The sequence below is a fragment of the Bactrocera tryoni genome, chromosome 3, assembly GCF_016617805.1.
Source record: "Bactrocera tryoni isolate S06 chromosome 3, CSIRO_BtryS06_freeze2, whole genome shotgun sequence".
In the NCBI taxonomy this organism is placed as follows: Eukaryota; Metazoa; Arthropoda; class Insecta; order Diptera; family Tephritidae; genus Bactrocera; species Bactrocera tryoni.
The window spans coordinates 74620423-74636472 of record NC_052501.1 but is presented as its reverse complement, the minus strand read 5'-3'; the positions used below and the strand labels follow the sequence as shown (position 1 = coordinate 74636472).

Genomic DNA, 16050 nt, shown 5'->3' with positions numbered 1-16050 from the left:
TTTCAAAACCTCGAATATTTTTTAAAGAGCATTTTTTTCTTTTCAAAAACTTTAGTTTCTTTTCAAAACTTCGATTTTTTAATAAGTTTTTTCAAAATCTCGATTTTTTTTCAACACCTCAATTTTTTTTCAAAACCTCGATTTTTTTTTGTTTCAAAACCTTGCTTTTTTTTCAAAACCTTGAATTTTTTTTAAAGAGCGTTTTTTTCAAAACTTCTAAATTCTTTCTAAAATCTCGAATTTATTTCAAAACTTCGAATGTTTTTCAAAACTTCGAATTTTTTCAAAATTTCGAATTTTTTTTAAAACTTCGAATTTTTTCAAAATTTCGAATTTTTTTCAAAACTTCGAATTTTTCAAAATTTCAATTTTTCAAAGACTTCGAATTTTTCAAAACTTCGAATTTTTTTCAAAACTTCGAATTTTTCAAAATTTCGAATTTTTTTCAAAACTTCGAATTTTTCAAAACTTCGAATTTTTTTCAAAACTTCGAATTTTTTCAAAACTTCAGATTTTTCAAAACTTCGAATTTTTCAAAACTTCGAATTTATTTCAAAACTTCGAATGTCTTTCAAAACTTGGAACTTTTTTCAAAACTTGAATTTTTTCAAAATTTCGAATTTTTTTCGAAACTTCGAATTTTTCAAAATTTCGAATTTTTTTCAAAACTTCGAATTTTTTCAAAATTTCGAATTTTTTTCAAAACTTCGAATTTTTTCAAAACTTCGAATTTTTTAAAAATTTCGAGTTTTTTTCAAAACTTCGAATGTTTTTCAAAACTTCGAATTTTTTCAAAATTTCGAATTTTTTTCAAAACTTCGAATTTTTTCAAAACTTCGAATTTTATTCAAAACCTATTATAAACCTGATTACTTAACCTTATCTAATCTACCTATCTTCGCTTTCAAACATTGTTACTGTTAAAAGTGAACCCTTTATAATTTAGGCCAGAAAAAACAGTTTCCAATTATATCACCTATTAAAACCCATACGCTGAGTTTAAATGCCATAATTTCATATTTCGGTGTGTCGCCAAAGCTTTCGAGTTCAAACGAGTTCAGTGATACCATTTTCCTCGCATTCGTACGCGCAAATTTTCCAACATGATCTCTCGGATGAAGCCGCATGCTATTAATTTATATTTATTTTAATCGTATGAAAGTACTATACATAAGTACTGTATTATATACATATGTGTGTACATATGTACATGCATATATACCTGTAAGCGCATATTTTCGTAAGTGCCTTGAGATGCCGAGATGCTGTCACTTTTGTTTACTTTTACTTTCCGACACGTAAATTTGCATAGCCACGCCCACCGCACCCGCCGCGTTCGTTTAAATTGTAAACATAAACAATTATTCTCTCGCTTGCTTTTGTTTACATTTTGAATTATTTACTTGTATGCATATATACATATGTATATGAACATATGTATGTATACGCTTGTGGGTTCCCTAAGCCATTGAACGTAGGCGATGCCGGCATTTTATCATGCAAATTTCTCAGCTAATCGTTCGTAACAGCTATTAATTGGAAGGCTAACGTGAAATGTTAGACCGGTTTGTTGTTAGAGGCGCATAACGGAGTACAAGGGTTCCATAACCAAAAGTTTAACATTTCGTGATTTGATTATTATGGTTTAAGGCTTAACTGAGGTATCTCTGAGATTTTTGGTACATTCCCACTTCTCAAACCTATAACATCCCTAAGCAGAGACCTCACTCGATGGGCTTCCAACTGCCATGCCGACACGACTATACAGAAAGGGATGAATTAGTTTCTTCATATTTTTACAGTACTAAATGATTTCCTTAGGGTATTTATAAGTACCCAGAAATCCCAGCGACAAACAAACAATACTATCGAAAAATGGTCCGACGATAGTATGCCCGACGATTGGAATTTAAGTGTGCTCAATCTACAAAAAGGTAGACACACACAATTTGCGCCAACTACTATGAGATAAGTATCCTCAACATCGCATATGCATATGGTTCTATCGAGGGTACTGTGTGAAGGATTAAAACCCACCGTCTACAAACTGATTGGACCTTATCAGTGTGGCTGTAGACCTAGAAAATCAATAACTGACAAGATATTCAACATGCGCCATAACTCTGGAAAAGACCCGTGAAAAGAGAATCGACACACACCACCTCTTCGTCGACTTCAAAACTGCTTTCGACAGCACGAAAAGGAGCTGCCTTTATCTGAATTTGCCTTCCCTGCAAAACTAAAACGGCTGTGTAAACTGACATTGAGCAATAACCAAGTCTCCGTCAGGATCGGAAAGGAGCTCTCTGAGCCGTTCGATGGCAAACGAGAGTTCAGACAGTTCTCCCTTTCGTGCAAGCCTCAACATTTGTGACCTTAGCTCTGCTTTCTGCACACTGGATGAGGAAGCAAAGTAAATGGGTCTCGTAGTCAACGAGGGCAAGACGAAATATCTCCTGTCATGAAACAAACAGTAGTTGCATTTGTGACTAGGCTTCCATGCGACTGTTGAAAGTCATAACTTCGAAGTCGTAGGTATCTAACTTATCTACCTTAGAACCAGCGTTAAGACCAATAACAACTGATCAGGCAATTGAAAGGTAAAGTGGAGGAATGGTGACGAGTTGGCAGTCATTGGCCGGTTAACAGTCCAGGTCCGTTCCGGTTACTTAGACCCGACTGTCGTGGGACTCGTTAATTCAAGAGAAAGCGTGGCAATATCAGTCTTCTATTGAACCTGCGAGAAAATTATCAAGATACTATCACTCGGTGTTTTTAGATACAATTTTATAAGGCCGCCTAAGTAATTGTTTTATTTATTCATAATTCTAAATGATTAAAAAAGTTATGCGCTAAGATAAAATCGCCTTCTTTCACTGAGGTCACTTAATTACTATACGTAAGTCCAGCTGCCTTTACATAACATCTCCTTAAAAGGCAACTAAAGTCAACTCGAATTAACATAGCAGAGAATTCCGGCCCACACCTGTCACATGCGGCCGCAGCGCACCGTTTAGCACATTATGCTCGCCAGCGCTGGATTACGCTAGCCGCTGGTCCGCCTTCAATTCAGTTTGAATTTAGCGGTGCGCGCCAACGGCAGTAAGTGGCTCCGAAAGACAATTGTCAATAAGTGTACAGCAACAAAATTGCAGAAAAGACTAACGAAATAAATTAATTTAACGATTTGTCGTACTTAAAAGGTAGAGCCACTGTCCAAAGCGAATTTGCGAGAGACCTTTTATGATGGAGCGCGTACGCGCCTGATAAGAGCATATACCTTCACATGCTTCGGTCGAAAGTTAGTGTGTGCGAAACGTGAAAAAATTTTCAGTGAAATAAACAACAATTACAACAATAACATAGAAATGCATTAAACGAAAGCAAATAAACAAAAAATACTGTATTAAACGGTAAAAAAAAGAAAAAAAACTATTTTTGTTTTGAGAATTACCGACTACCTTATCAAGGAAAGAAGTGTTAATTTATTAAGCCAATAATAAAAACAACAAAATAAATGCTTACTCAAGGAAATCGACTGCAAAATAAATTTGTAAGTTGCCGCTTGGCTCAGTTAGCGCACGGAAAAAATGCCAAAAAGTGCAGGTTTAGAGCGAAAAGTGGAAACTAAAAACGATAGGATGCGAACAGATTTGTAATTTGAGGGATAAAGAGTCAAAAATCAAAGTTTTGTATAAACGAATCGATTCACGGCTTCTCATACTTATCTTTGGAAATTCATACCTTTGGTAATTTGCCGTTTTCGTGTGACGGTTGAGTGCGCTAACACTGTCGGTCTAGTTCCAGGTTTCTGAAATTTAGCCATAAATGTGTAATCTACCGAATACAAACCATTCAGTTGTTTATCGAGGAAGTCAATGCTTCGAAAACTCGACAAGCTCCTAAAGATACAACCGCCATATTTCAGCCTAATAAAATTTTCTCAAAGACTTCATCCTGTGAAGCATTACCATGTCTAACAATAACATAGCTGATAGATGGACCATTTGTGGTGAATTTTTGTATTAATGAACCGATTTGTATCACAGGTTCCGGTTGTGTAGACCCTACTGTTATGGTAAATTGGTACAAAGTGGATAATCCCGAGGATGATTTTCCCAAACTTTGCTAAATTTTAGACTTAATCTGATCAGTATGGCTTCCATTGTATTTTTTTACAGTTTCGAATCAAGGTCCAAACACTATTAGCTAATAAAATTTTATGTTTTGGCCCAGATTTTAGCTTTATTATATAGAAAAGGGTTTGACATTATACTTTAAAAAACTATTTCAGGCAAGCAAGCGTCGCGACCGTTCGAAAAAATTCCAGGCGAGAGACCCAACTTCCAACCACTGTAATAACGCGCCGAATAATCTTGGAGGATAATGCGTCAATCGTGCTGTCTGTATCTGCGTAGACAAGCGACTTCACATTACCGCATAAAAAATAGTACAGCGGAGTTAAATCGATCTTGCTAGCCACGCGTCAGGCATACGACTCGACATAATGTGCTCAGCAAAAGTTTCCTTCAATATATTCACGGTTTCGTTGACTGTGACGGCATGTAGTGACGTCTTTTTGCAACCAAAGGTCGTTAACATCCACATTCTCCAGAGCAGGCACGAAAAGTCATTAAACAAGCGTTCCATATTTAAGAGATTTTTAATTTCTTCATTTTTAAGAGATATGGTGGACCCATTCACCGAACGTGTGAAGTGCTTGATGGTCGGTTGGCTCCTAGTCATGCATGGATTGACCCATGGACCCAAGATCCTTTCGCAAAATCCTCCATTAAGTGGTTGGACAGAGCCCGTATTGCTATCCGCAATGACAGCCGGACTCATTCCGGTCTTCTATACTCTGCACCACAGCAGCAATAGCGTCTTGGTGCGCACTGTACGATCCCGCTGAGAACACGCAGTATTCAGTAGAGTAAACGTGTTACGAAACCGATCCATGCTTGCTAGATTTACCGGACGCAGCGTTCAAACCGAATCATTATTTTGGTAATAAATTTCGACGATTTGCAAATGTCATTCCGAAGTAAGCCGGTTCATTATGAAATATAAACGGAGTGGAGGTCTTTCTCTCCCGCTGCTTCCCCCTGCGGGTTCGACGCAGTACCCTCAAAGCTGGAGTGTTTTCATCCATTCGGATGACATGACCTAGCCAGCGTAGCCACTGTCTCTTAATTCGCTGAAATATGTCAATGGCGTCGTATATCTCGTACAGCTCATCGTTTCATCGACTGCGTTGTTCGCCGTTGCCAATGCGTAAGGCACCATAAATTTTCACCAGAACCTTTCTCTCGAAAACTCATAACGTCGACTTATCAGATGTTGTCATCGTCTATCCCTCTGCATCATATAGCCGGACGGAGATGATGAGTGACTTGTAGAGTTTGGTTTTTTTTCGTCGAGAGAGGATTTTACTTTAAATATCTACGACTTCGAAGTTATGACTGTCAACAGTGACATGGAAGCAAAGTCGCGAATTCGACGACTGTTTCTTTGATGACAGCAGACACAGGCGAGCAAATGTGAGAACACCATTAATGAAAAGAGTTCTAGTATCACTTATTTATATTACTTACTCTTGACCTTTGGGAGGCCCGTATACTCGTGCCACTAATTAAGGGCTAAGAATAAAATGAGGAAAATTATCAAAAGCAGATTTTGACTACTAATCTAACATTACTACCTATCAGTAGTAAACTAGAAAAAATCGGTTAACTAGTCTTTTTTTTAAACCAAATTTTGTTGTATCTCGCAGTATTGACGTCTAATTACAATCAATATACAGACTCGTTCAATATTGCGAAGTTAATCAGTATTTTTCACTGTCATTGCTAACTGTCAAGTACAATGCTTTCGTTCTATTTAGTATAGTATCTTACAATTTTGTTTATTGATTGTTTAAACATATGTATGTATGAACTGTATATTGTAGATATAGTCTTTATTTTATTTACAAAGTTGTGAAGCAATAGTCTCATTCAGGCGTTAACAATGTGTGGCCTTTCATAATATGGATAAAGGTTTTTCAAATACTTAATAGTCTTATATTTCTCAGTCTATCTTTTCCTCTTTCGACATACGAGGTACAAAGGGTCTGTATCCATTCAAATTAAAATATTTTAAAGAGAACTTTGGAATATTTGTTTTTGTGGTGATCTCTTCATACCAATGAAATATTTCCACTTTAAATGCCATGAAATTACTCATCCATAATTCGCTTTGCTGTTTCGCATCCAAAAATTTTCCAAGTGCGCTTAAGGTATAGTGAAAAACCCTTGTCTTTTCCAACCAAATATGTTATGAGAATACGTTTAGGCTTAATGCATGCGTCCTAAACTTTGATTGGATTGGAAACCGAACTTGACAGAGCTCAGTAAGCTTGGTTTCCAAGCCAAGATACGATTCTTGTCCATTAAAAGACCAAGAACTCTGCAGTATTTCCCAACGGATTAATCTTTACTTGATTATTTCATAGTGTTCGGTGACAGAAAACTTCACTGGTATCCTTCAACCAGATCGCTACCGCTTGACAGAGCTCAATAAGCTTGGTTTCCAAGCCAAGATACGATTCTTGTCCATTAAAAGACTAAAGACTCTGCAGTATTTCCCAACGGGTAAATCTTTTCTTGATTATTTCATAGTGTTCGTTGACAGAAAACTTTACTGGTGTCTTTCAACCAGATCGCTACCGTTTGAACTTGTATGATTATATACGACACATTAGTTAGAGCAGAGAACTTTTATAATTTTAAGTTCTCTGGTTAGAGCACCCATTCTATCTACATATTGCGCTTTTGTGTCTACGTGTACATATATGTAATTGCATAGAAATGTTTGAAAAAATCCTCAATTTTAGTCTCTTCATAAGGAATACTAAATACTTCTAGAATACCAATGATTCACGGCTTAATCGTAGAACATAAGCACGTACAATATCTGCTGTGTATTTATTTTACTGATACATCTTTGAGGCTAACCTAACCTAAGGGAACTTCACACGTCTTCTGACTAAATATCTGCCCACAAAGGGGTTTATTCTCAATATAAATCACAGTTTACGCTAGGTCTTTGATGTTGAAGAATATATCTTGTGAATTTTAAAATAACATTTCAGATTCTACATATATAGTATATACTATATAGTATGTACGGATATTTGTGTAAGTAGTTATAAATAGCTACCCGATACATTTGCCTTGAAGTACAATTTACATAAGTATGCACTTCTACTTATAAACAATTATATTCTTAAATTTCAACAGTCAAGTGCACTTTGACTAATTGTTACTAGATAAATACTTACATTTCCGCATATATACCGATACAGATGTATGTAAGTAAGTATATGAATGACCTCAGAAATGAAGATCACTTCGATATTGGATATTACTTGGATATGTAAGTGTAGTTACAAACAAGTGACGAACGAGTCATTGTCAAAGCTTTGGCAGCTGCATCCGGCAAGTGAAGGTCAAGAAATTGAGACGGTTAGCAAAAAAATTGCCTTAGGCAATAACTCAAGCTGAATTTCGTGAATATATCTTTTGCCAAATGAAAAGGCTTCCATTGATATACTTGATTCCGATCGTTCAGTTTTTATGAAAGCAATATGCTATATCAATACTATATTGGCGGCTTCGACAAATGAGTATATTCTTAGAGAAAAATATCGTGAAAAATCAGGGACTAGTTCACGTACATAAATACCTACAGAGTTTGTCCGGAAAGTAATAGGACTGATTTTCTTGCGACCGATGGTACTTCGGAGCCTACGCGTACCGATTGGATTCGGTAAAAGGCGTTCCTAGCTAACGAACGAGCGGCTGGTCAGTTGTCTCCAAGCACTTGAAAAGTCAGGACAAACATTTTTTATGTGAGTGATGAAAGCCGAAAATGCAGCGTTCGTTTAGAGCAGAGGTACGCGATTAAATTCTGTGTGCAATTCGGAAAATCTGCAACAGAGACGTTTGATATGATCAAGCAGGCTTGCCCAGATGTTGCTTTAGCAAGAAGGTGTGTTTCTGTGGCACCAGGTCTTTTTGGAGGACCGGAGAAGAGGTGGCTGATGAAGATCGTGCTGGGAGATCTGCGACTTTGGTTTGTCCTTGTTTGACATTATGACTCGTGTGCGCAAAGTTTTTAACTCAGACCGTCGACTAAGTGTTCCTTTAATTGGTCAAATGTTAAATTTATCAAAATCTGTGGTTCATGACACTGTGACGGAGCACTTGAATATGCGCAAGATGTGCGCAAAGATAGTCCCAAAAGTGCTCACGGACGACCAGAAATTGCGGCGAGTGGAAGTGTGCCAAGAAAATTTGAACATGTGTGAAAGTGACCCTCTATTTCTGAATATAATCGTAATCACAGGTGACAGGCTGACTTCTTTTTGTTTCCTTGTCTGAAAAGGTCGATGAAAGGCAAGCATTTTGAGACGACAGAGGGGATCCAAGCAGCAAACGGCGGAAGAGCAGACCATTGTAGATTCTGCTTCTGTTTAATCTCCGCTTCCATCTCCTTACCTCTACCTCTCTTGCTCTTACCTTAGGTTATCGACGTTAGCTTTTCTACTGATGTGCTGATCTTATAAGCGATAATACTCAGAGTTATGTTTTATTCAACAACCTGTGTCTTAACACTTATTGATGTAACTCGAAACTAAAGTTTTGAATCTCTGATCAGATCATAAAATCGCAGTATTGAATTTCCGTTAGGCTTAGTGGAAATATAAAGATCGTATCACTGTTTGATCAAAACATGATACTGATAAATGCTTTCAAGTCTCTTGAAATATGGAGAAAAGGCCTCACAAGGCCACTGTTATTAACTGTAATTTCGAATGAAAAAAATCTGAACAGTCAAAAGTTTAGAATTTTCGAAGTACTATGTTACTATATTGTATTCAAACCAAATTCATATGAGTCTTTATTTGTCAAAGACTCGATTCTCATCGTAATAATTTTCTATAACTATTTTCAGCATCAAAACAAAATGAGATTTACACAAATACTCTATGGAATATTTTTACTAAGTTTACCCGCCTGCAAGACACAAAACAGCGCGGAGAATCTTGAGGAGAAGCGACCGCATATTATATTTATTTTAGCAGATGATTTGGTAAGTACAGTTGATATTTTTAAATTTCTTTAAAATTACATAAATAATTTGACTATAACCTTAAGTATGAAAAACGTTTCAAAGGGATATAGAGAGTTCACAATTTAATAAGTGATATTGGTTGCAAAGCAGATTGTTGTTGTAGCTGCAGCGGCAGAAAAGATTGCCGAAGTAATTTAGAGGAATGTTTCCGATTTGACAGTTCTTGGACAGATAAAAATCTGGGTTTGTTCTGGTTACGTTGACCCGACTGTCGGAATATCTAATCTGGTTAGATTTTTCTGGCTTAGATTCGATCGTAGGATCGAATTTAGAAAGTTGATCCAGCACTTTGGCATTTTAATAATTTATGTAGTCCTTCATACATCGACGAATCCAGATAATTAGTCTAAGCGGTTGAAGAAATAAGAGCATAATGCGAGTGCAACAAACAAGGCGGAAGTGCTGAGTTCAATCCATGCCACTATTATTCAGAAAATTTCGGTAGTATACCCATATAATAGCGCAACAACCAATTGGAACTCTTCGTACTAGGAGAATAATTGTATAGTAGAGAGTATGAATCTCCGACCTAGGAAAATAAGGGACTAGTAGAGTTTATGAATCTCCGTAATAGGAAAATATTGTCTGGCAGCGCTTATGAGCCTCTCTAAGAGTCGAGCGATCCAAATATCGAAGAGTAGAACGCAATATAATGAAAGAAGCCTTATAGCATTGACAGACGGTAGCGTTAAACCAGATTAATTGCATTTTTCGGGATTAATTCAGGAGTTACCACAGCTAACTCCGTTGCTGAATCCAAAAATAACTCTCAAAATTTTAGGGAGTTTGTGAGATTTTCGTTGGCATCCGTCTGCCGTCTGTCACCTACAAATTTGGATCTGATTAAGTGCGCAGTTAATCCGGATTAACGCTGCCGTCTGTCAAGGCTATTATTCAGCCTCATTAGCCTCAACCTCCGTAGCTCATTATTTTGACTGCCTCTTGCGATGCCAGTACTTTACAGTTCCTATCTTACTTTCAAGACACAGTTAGTTCCCGGAAGGAGTGTATAATTTTAAGCTGTAGGCCTAGACTTGCAAAACGCTAAAGTTTTCCAACAACCAGTTTTTCCTTAATAGGCCGTATCTTGGTTTATAGGTTCAAATAGTGATTAAAACTTGTAGGATCATACATTTATGAACATAATTATGTATTACTCTGCCAGGATGAGGCTTAACGAATATATTATATTTCTTCTAATTAAATTTTAGGGCTTCAACGATGTTGGCTTTCATGGTTCAGCACAAATTCCCACACCAAATATCGATGCATTAGCATTTTCTGGACTCATATTGAATAATTATTATGTAAATCCAATATGTACACCATCCAGATCGGCGTTGATGACGGGAAAATATCCAATACATACCGGTGAGATGAAAATTAAAATAAATTCTACGTTTTTAGAAATTAATAGGTAGCTTGGTTAGACCAACTGTTTTGTATTTGAGCTTTGAAACCGACTTTGTTTCGATTATATACAGCGACTGATGAAGGCGATGGTTTGATGACTATCTGTATATCTTTGCTGATATATCCAGTCGAAATTTCTACACATTTTTTTCAATAAATAAAGTCCTTCCTGAGGTCGCAAAGCTAATAAGCAATCTTAAAGCTACCCTCTTTTCAACTGTTTGTATATATTATGTACAACTATACTCCACATTACAGAATTCAGGAAATTAAATTAAAATTTTGGTGTTTCTTTCACTATCTTTAGGTATGCAGCATACGGTGCTGTATGGTGCGGAACCGCGAGGTCTGCCATTGACTGAGAAAATTTTACCGCAGTACCTCAACGAACTGGGGTAAGGTCAACTATCTAACTCGACCTTGAGAGTTATGAAATTTTTCATGACTTTCTTATATTCATACCGTTTGTTTTTTTAAAAATGTATATTCCAGTTACTCCTCACACATTGCCGGCAAGTGGCACTTGGGTCATTACAAAAGTGTGTATACGCCTTTACAGCGCGGCTTCAAGTCACACGTAGGCTTCTGGACGGGACATCATGATTATTTCGATCATACAGCAGTGGAGCATGGCATGTGGGGCTTGGATATGCGGAAAGGTAATTGTGAAAAGACTTATAAGACGTAAATATATTTTTCAAAATTTAACTGACTGGATCTGAAGTCTTTGGATAAGACTACGTTATTAAAAGTGTATGACGTTGAACTTTTAAGATTAATAATACAAAGATCTCACAGGAGTTAAACTAAAAGACTCTGATATGCACTGTATTAGACTTTTTTTTAAATTCTATATCGACATTTCTAGGTATGGATATCGGTTACGATTTTCATGGAAAATACACCACCGACATAGTTACGGAAGAGGCGGTACGTGTGATTGCTGCGCATAATGCAACCGCCCAACCGCTCTTTCTTTACGTCGCTCACGCGGCGGTGCATTCAGCCAATCCATATAATCCACTGCCAGCGCCGGATGAAGCAGTTGCAAAGCTCGATCATATCGAAGAGATGGGAAGGCGACGATTTGCGGGTAAGCCACAGGTCAAATGAAAATAATTAAACTCTTCAAAAATCGATATAACTCGGGTCTGAAGACCTTGATTATAAGAATATATCAATACTGGAGTACCATATATAGTTTAAGTGGTGATTTCGTTAGTTCAACGAGATTTCGGGAAAAGAGTTAGAGCGATGAAAACAAATAGATCTCGAGGTTCTTAAACCCGTAAAACTCGCGCTTATTGGAAAACGACGTTAACTACCGGATCGAGAGGTCCTTAACTCCGTAAAAGTCGCGCGTACTGGAAAAAGATGTTAACTACCGGCCATTTAACTAGATATTGCATATTTTTTTTTTTAGAGAGTAGGATATGAATGCAATACATCCGTCATTAGATCCACGAGATCCACGAATGTTGTTGGAAGATTTCGTTTACTATTGTCCGGCTAATGTACCGCCAAATTTAACGATCTCTGCGTTACAATAATCTTTAATTAACCCATTTCCATTTTCATTCCGTACAGCCATGCTAACACAGTTGGATAACTCGGTCGGATTGATCGTACAGGAACTGCAAAAACATAAAATGCTGGAAGACTCCATAATTGTCTTCAGCACAGATAATGGTGGTCCACCAGAGGGATTCAATCTTAATCACGCCTCCAATTGGCCACTTCGCGGCGTCAAGAACTCAGTGTGGGAGGGCGGTGTGCGTGGCGCAGCGTTGCTGTGGTCGCCACGTCTGCAGAAACGTCCACGTGTAGCCGAACAGCGCATGCACATCGTAGATTGGTTGCCGACATTGCTGAGCGCGGCGACTGGTGGGCAAACTGAGCAACTGCAGTAAGTAGCAAGCACACAAATTTGCGTGACAGCTTACATACGTAAGACCTTTATTTTTTAATACTTTCTCAAAGCAACGGCACTGCAACACTGGATGGCATTAGCATTTGGAATGCGCTTGCGCGTGATGAGCCCTCGCCGCGTCGCACCATCCTACACAATATCGATGATATCTGGGGCAGTGCAGCGCTCACTATGGGCGATTGGAAGTTAGTGCTTGGCACTAATTATCCCTTAATGTGGAATGGTTGGTATGGTCCGGCGGGTGAACGTAATGCTAGTGCATACAATTTGAAGATGTTACAACGTTGTCCGGTCGGTCATGCTTTGGCCAGCTTAAATATGACACCCAGTGTGGCGGAGGTGATACGAATGCGCACGGCTGCAACAGTTAAGTGTGTGATGGAGACACCGCCAAACATATGCGCTTATAAGGAGAAGAAACCATGCTTATATAATGTGAGAGATGATCCCTGCGAATACTATAATCAAGCTGAAAAGTAAGTTTGCAAGAACTGCATTGAGGTTGAGATTTAGTCCAAGGTTTTTCGAGTATTTTCAAATGTGTTAAGGCGTCTGTATTGTAGGGAAATTGTGGAATGTTGAAGCCATTATATTTACATATAGTACGTTTCGAAAATTTTTTCAGTTCATATAGGGATGTCTGCTTATCTATTGAACAATTTGATGCCAGATCTTCATACAAAAAGCTTTAATATAACATTAGTTTGGCAGATTTTATAACAAAGAGAAAATTGTTATGTTTTAACAATTAATAGAACTGGCCCTATTGAGCTGCAGTAGGATAAACGTAGAATGAAACGAAGCCAGTTTGCTCGAATTACTGCAAGCAAGAGCTCCTCAGGAGGTGTACTGTCACCACTTCTTTAGTCACTTGCAGCTAATGACCTTCTGAATAAATTTGAAAGAGAAACACCCAAACTGAGGGCCTAGTCGTCATATCTATACTATTCACGGGAAGGTTTCTAGACACAATCAGTAACGTGATGGAAAAATACTCTAAGTACCATATGCCAATAGGCGACTCTGCCCAACCTGAAGCTAAATTCCAATAAAACGGATATGGTACTCTTTACAAGGAGGATCAAAAACCCAACATGGATACCCTCGAAGTCCAACGGCGTTGAGTTAACAATACCAAGTTCATTTGAAGTCATTTTGAATATCAAACTGTTGTGGAGGCGCAATGTGGAGGAGAGAGTGAAAAAGGTCAGTGGAACCCTATACATATGTAAGAAGATACTGGGGGCGGATACAGCGACTCGCTTAATCTACCACCAATCGACATTGCAGTGGATGCACAGCTTTACATAGCATAGCTTTACAAAATCCTCTACAAGGATCTTCGGGCATAGCTCAATATACAGTGGGCAGTTGGACAAATCACACCATATATCCTTACGCTGTATTTGGGAGACAATGTTCCAGGTCACCATAAAAGAGGGTGCATGCGACTCTCTAGCAGAACTTACAAGAGCTATACAGACGGTTCAAATATGTCTAATAGAGTGGGAGTCGGAATTTTTAGCTCGAAGCTGGGTCCTAGGCGACCCTTCACGCTTCCGGAATACTGCAGTATCTTCCAGGCGGATGTTTTGACTGTCATGAAATCAAGACAATAATCTCAGATTGCATTACGTTGGAGAATGTCGTTAGAAGCAGGGAGTCAGTAGATGCAGCGGGTACCGAAAATCAGTATACTAAAAACTAAAATTTCCGATAGAGCTGACAGGCAGATCAAAGCGAAGTGGAATACCTTAAGTACATGTAGCCCTGATGGAAGAGCCGTGTAGGAAGACTTGCATGGTTTTTACTCACACGATCTTGAAAAGACTCCTGAACAGTTGTTGACCGGGTGAGCATAAATAACGACGGTACATGCAGAAAACTAGTATCATTATTAGATAATATTCGACCGAATAGACCACGTTCAGCACGCAGTAAAGAAAATATAGCAGCCGTAGTTGAGAGTGTATGCGAAGGCCATGCAGAGTCGATGCGGCGCAACTTTAAACTGAAAGCGTCGAAATCTTAAAATGAAAAGCTTATGCAAAAACTGAAGACGATCGACCTTCGTTTCGCTCTATGGGCTGTTAAAATTTTCCAAAAAGATACGAGGTTTTGAGCTAATTTTTTTTCAGCGATGGGATACATTTCCGGCTTAATGGGTATGTAAACAAGCGAAATTGCCGCATTTGGAAAATGTGCAACCTGAAGATATTCAAGAGCTGCAAGTTCATCCAGAAAAAACAACGGTTTGGTGTGGTTTGAGAGTCGGTGGAACCATCGGCGCATCTTTCTTCAAAAATTATGCCGGTGAGGACGTAACCGTCAATGGCGACCATTATCGCACTATGATAACCGACTATTTGATGCCTGAAATTGAAGCTCGTGATCTCGACGATTTTTGGTCGACGGCGCCACTTCACACACATCGCATCAATCAATTGATTTATTGAGAGGACACTTTGGTGAGCAGATAATTTCACGTTTTAGGCCGGTCGATTAGCCACCAAGATATTGTAATATCACACCGTTAGACTTTTTTCTTTGGGGGTATGTAAAGTCTTGGAGCAAAACATCACGCATGTCATTCGGCAGTTACCAGTCTAAATGCTCGAACGAGTCATCGAGAATTGCACTCAAGAGATGGACCAGCCGAGACGTAGCCGCGGTCAACATTTGAAAGAGTTAATCTTCAAAAAATAAATGCCAAAGAACGTTTTTTCGAATGATAGTAAACTTTCCCCACTAAGCAAAAAGGTGATGTGTTTTTTTCTTTAAAAATATTGGTAACCATGAAACGGATCACCCTTTATATTTGTTAATTGATTCGAAGTAAAACATGGAGCGATTATTTGTTAAAAATATTTTGAATGACTATCATAAACTAAAATTTTCCGTTACATTTTTATGTTTTCTTTTAGAAAATGCATATAAATTTCTTTCTCATTAAAAAAATTCCAGATATCCAAATATACTGAGAACCCTTTTGGACCAACTGGAGCATTTTAACGAGACTGCTGTACCTGCTTCCAACAAACCAGACGATCCGCGTGGCGATCCCCGTTTGCACAACTATGTTTGGACAAACTTTGGCGACATAGTGACAAGCGAGCTTGCCGGAGAGCTTAAATGAGCTTTTTAAAAAATGAAAACGTGAAATAAAAATAAAAATCACAATATTTTTTTATAAAAATCGTCAAATATTTTTGTGTTTTATTGTAACATTTGCTTGTCCGTTTCATTGCTATAATATTAACCTAAGATTTACATGTGTTTGCTTGTATATGTACATATATGTATATAAGTATATATTATTTATAAACAAAAACATGAGTATTTAGAAGGTAAGGAGTACAACTTAGCATAGACTTTTATGAAATGAGTTATGAGTAGTAAGTTAAATACAGTCAGGTTGAACGACTACTTTCAAATGGAGATGAAGAACATGAAGCTTTATGCAAAGATTGTAAAGTTTGGGACTAAAGGGTTAGCAGTTTCACATTAAGACTTTAAGTTTACTAATTGTT

At 37.8% G+C, this 16050-nt stretch overlaps 1 protein-coding gene across 4 annotated transcripts; it reads left to right on the top strand.

Moving 5' to 3' along the window:
- Positions 1 to 3096: 3096 nt before the first annotated feature.
- LOC120772327 (arylsulfatase B) lies at positions 3097 to 15702 on the top strand. Of its 4 annotated transcripts, none has more exons than XM_040100861.1 (9): positions 3097 to 3203; positions 8998 to 9135; positions 10389 to 10548; positions 10898 to 10985; positions 11083 to 11249; positions 11459 to 11683; positions 12178 to 12496; positions 12571 to 12996; positions 15485 to 15702. In XM_040100861.1, the coding sequence occupies exons 2-9, from the start codon at positions 9010 to 9012 to the stop codon at positions 15654 to 15656; spliced, it is 1683 nt and encodes a 560-aa protein (XP_039956795.1). In that variant the 5' UTR covers positions 3097 to 3203; positions 8998 to 9009; the 3' UTR covers positions 15657 to 15702. The 4 variants fall into 4 exon arrangements, with proteins under 4 accessions (XP_039956795.1, XP_039956796.1, XP_039956794.1 ...); XM_040100862.1 differs by lacking the exon at positions 3097 to 3203 and adding an exon at positions 3381 to 3413; XM_040100860.1 differs by lacking the exon at positions 3097 to 3203 and adding an exon at positions 3424 to 3553.
- Positions 15703 to 16050: the final 348 nt, after the last annotated feature.

Bases quoted from the DNA above. Each gene is read 5' to 3' on its own strand.
- LOC120772327 (XM_040100860.1), top strand. From the start codon at position 3,518: ATGCTTACTCAAGGAAATCGACTGCAAAATAAATTT. The intron at 9,136-10,388 runs GTAAGTACAGTT...ATTAAATTTTAG, and splicing joins TTATTTTAGCAGATGATTTG to GGCTTCAACGATGTTGGCTT. The intron at 12,997-15,484 runs GTAAGTTTGCAA...AAAAAATTCCAG, and splicing joins TACTATAATCAAGCTGAAAA to ATATCCAAATATACTGAGAA.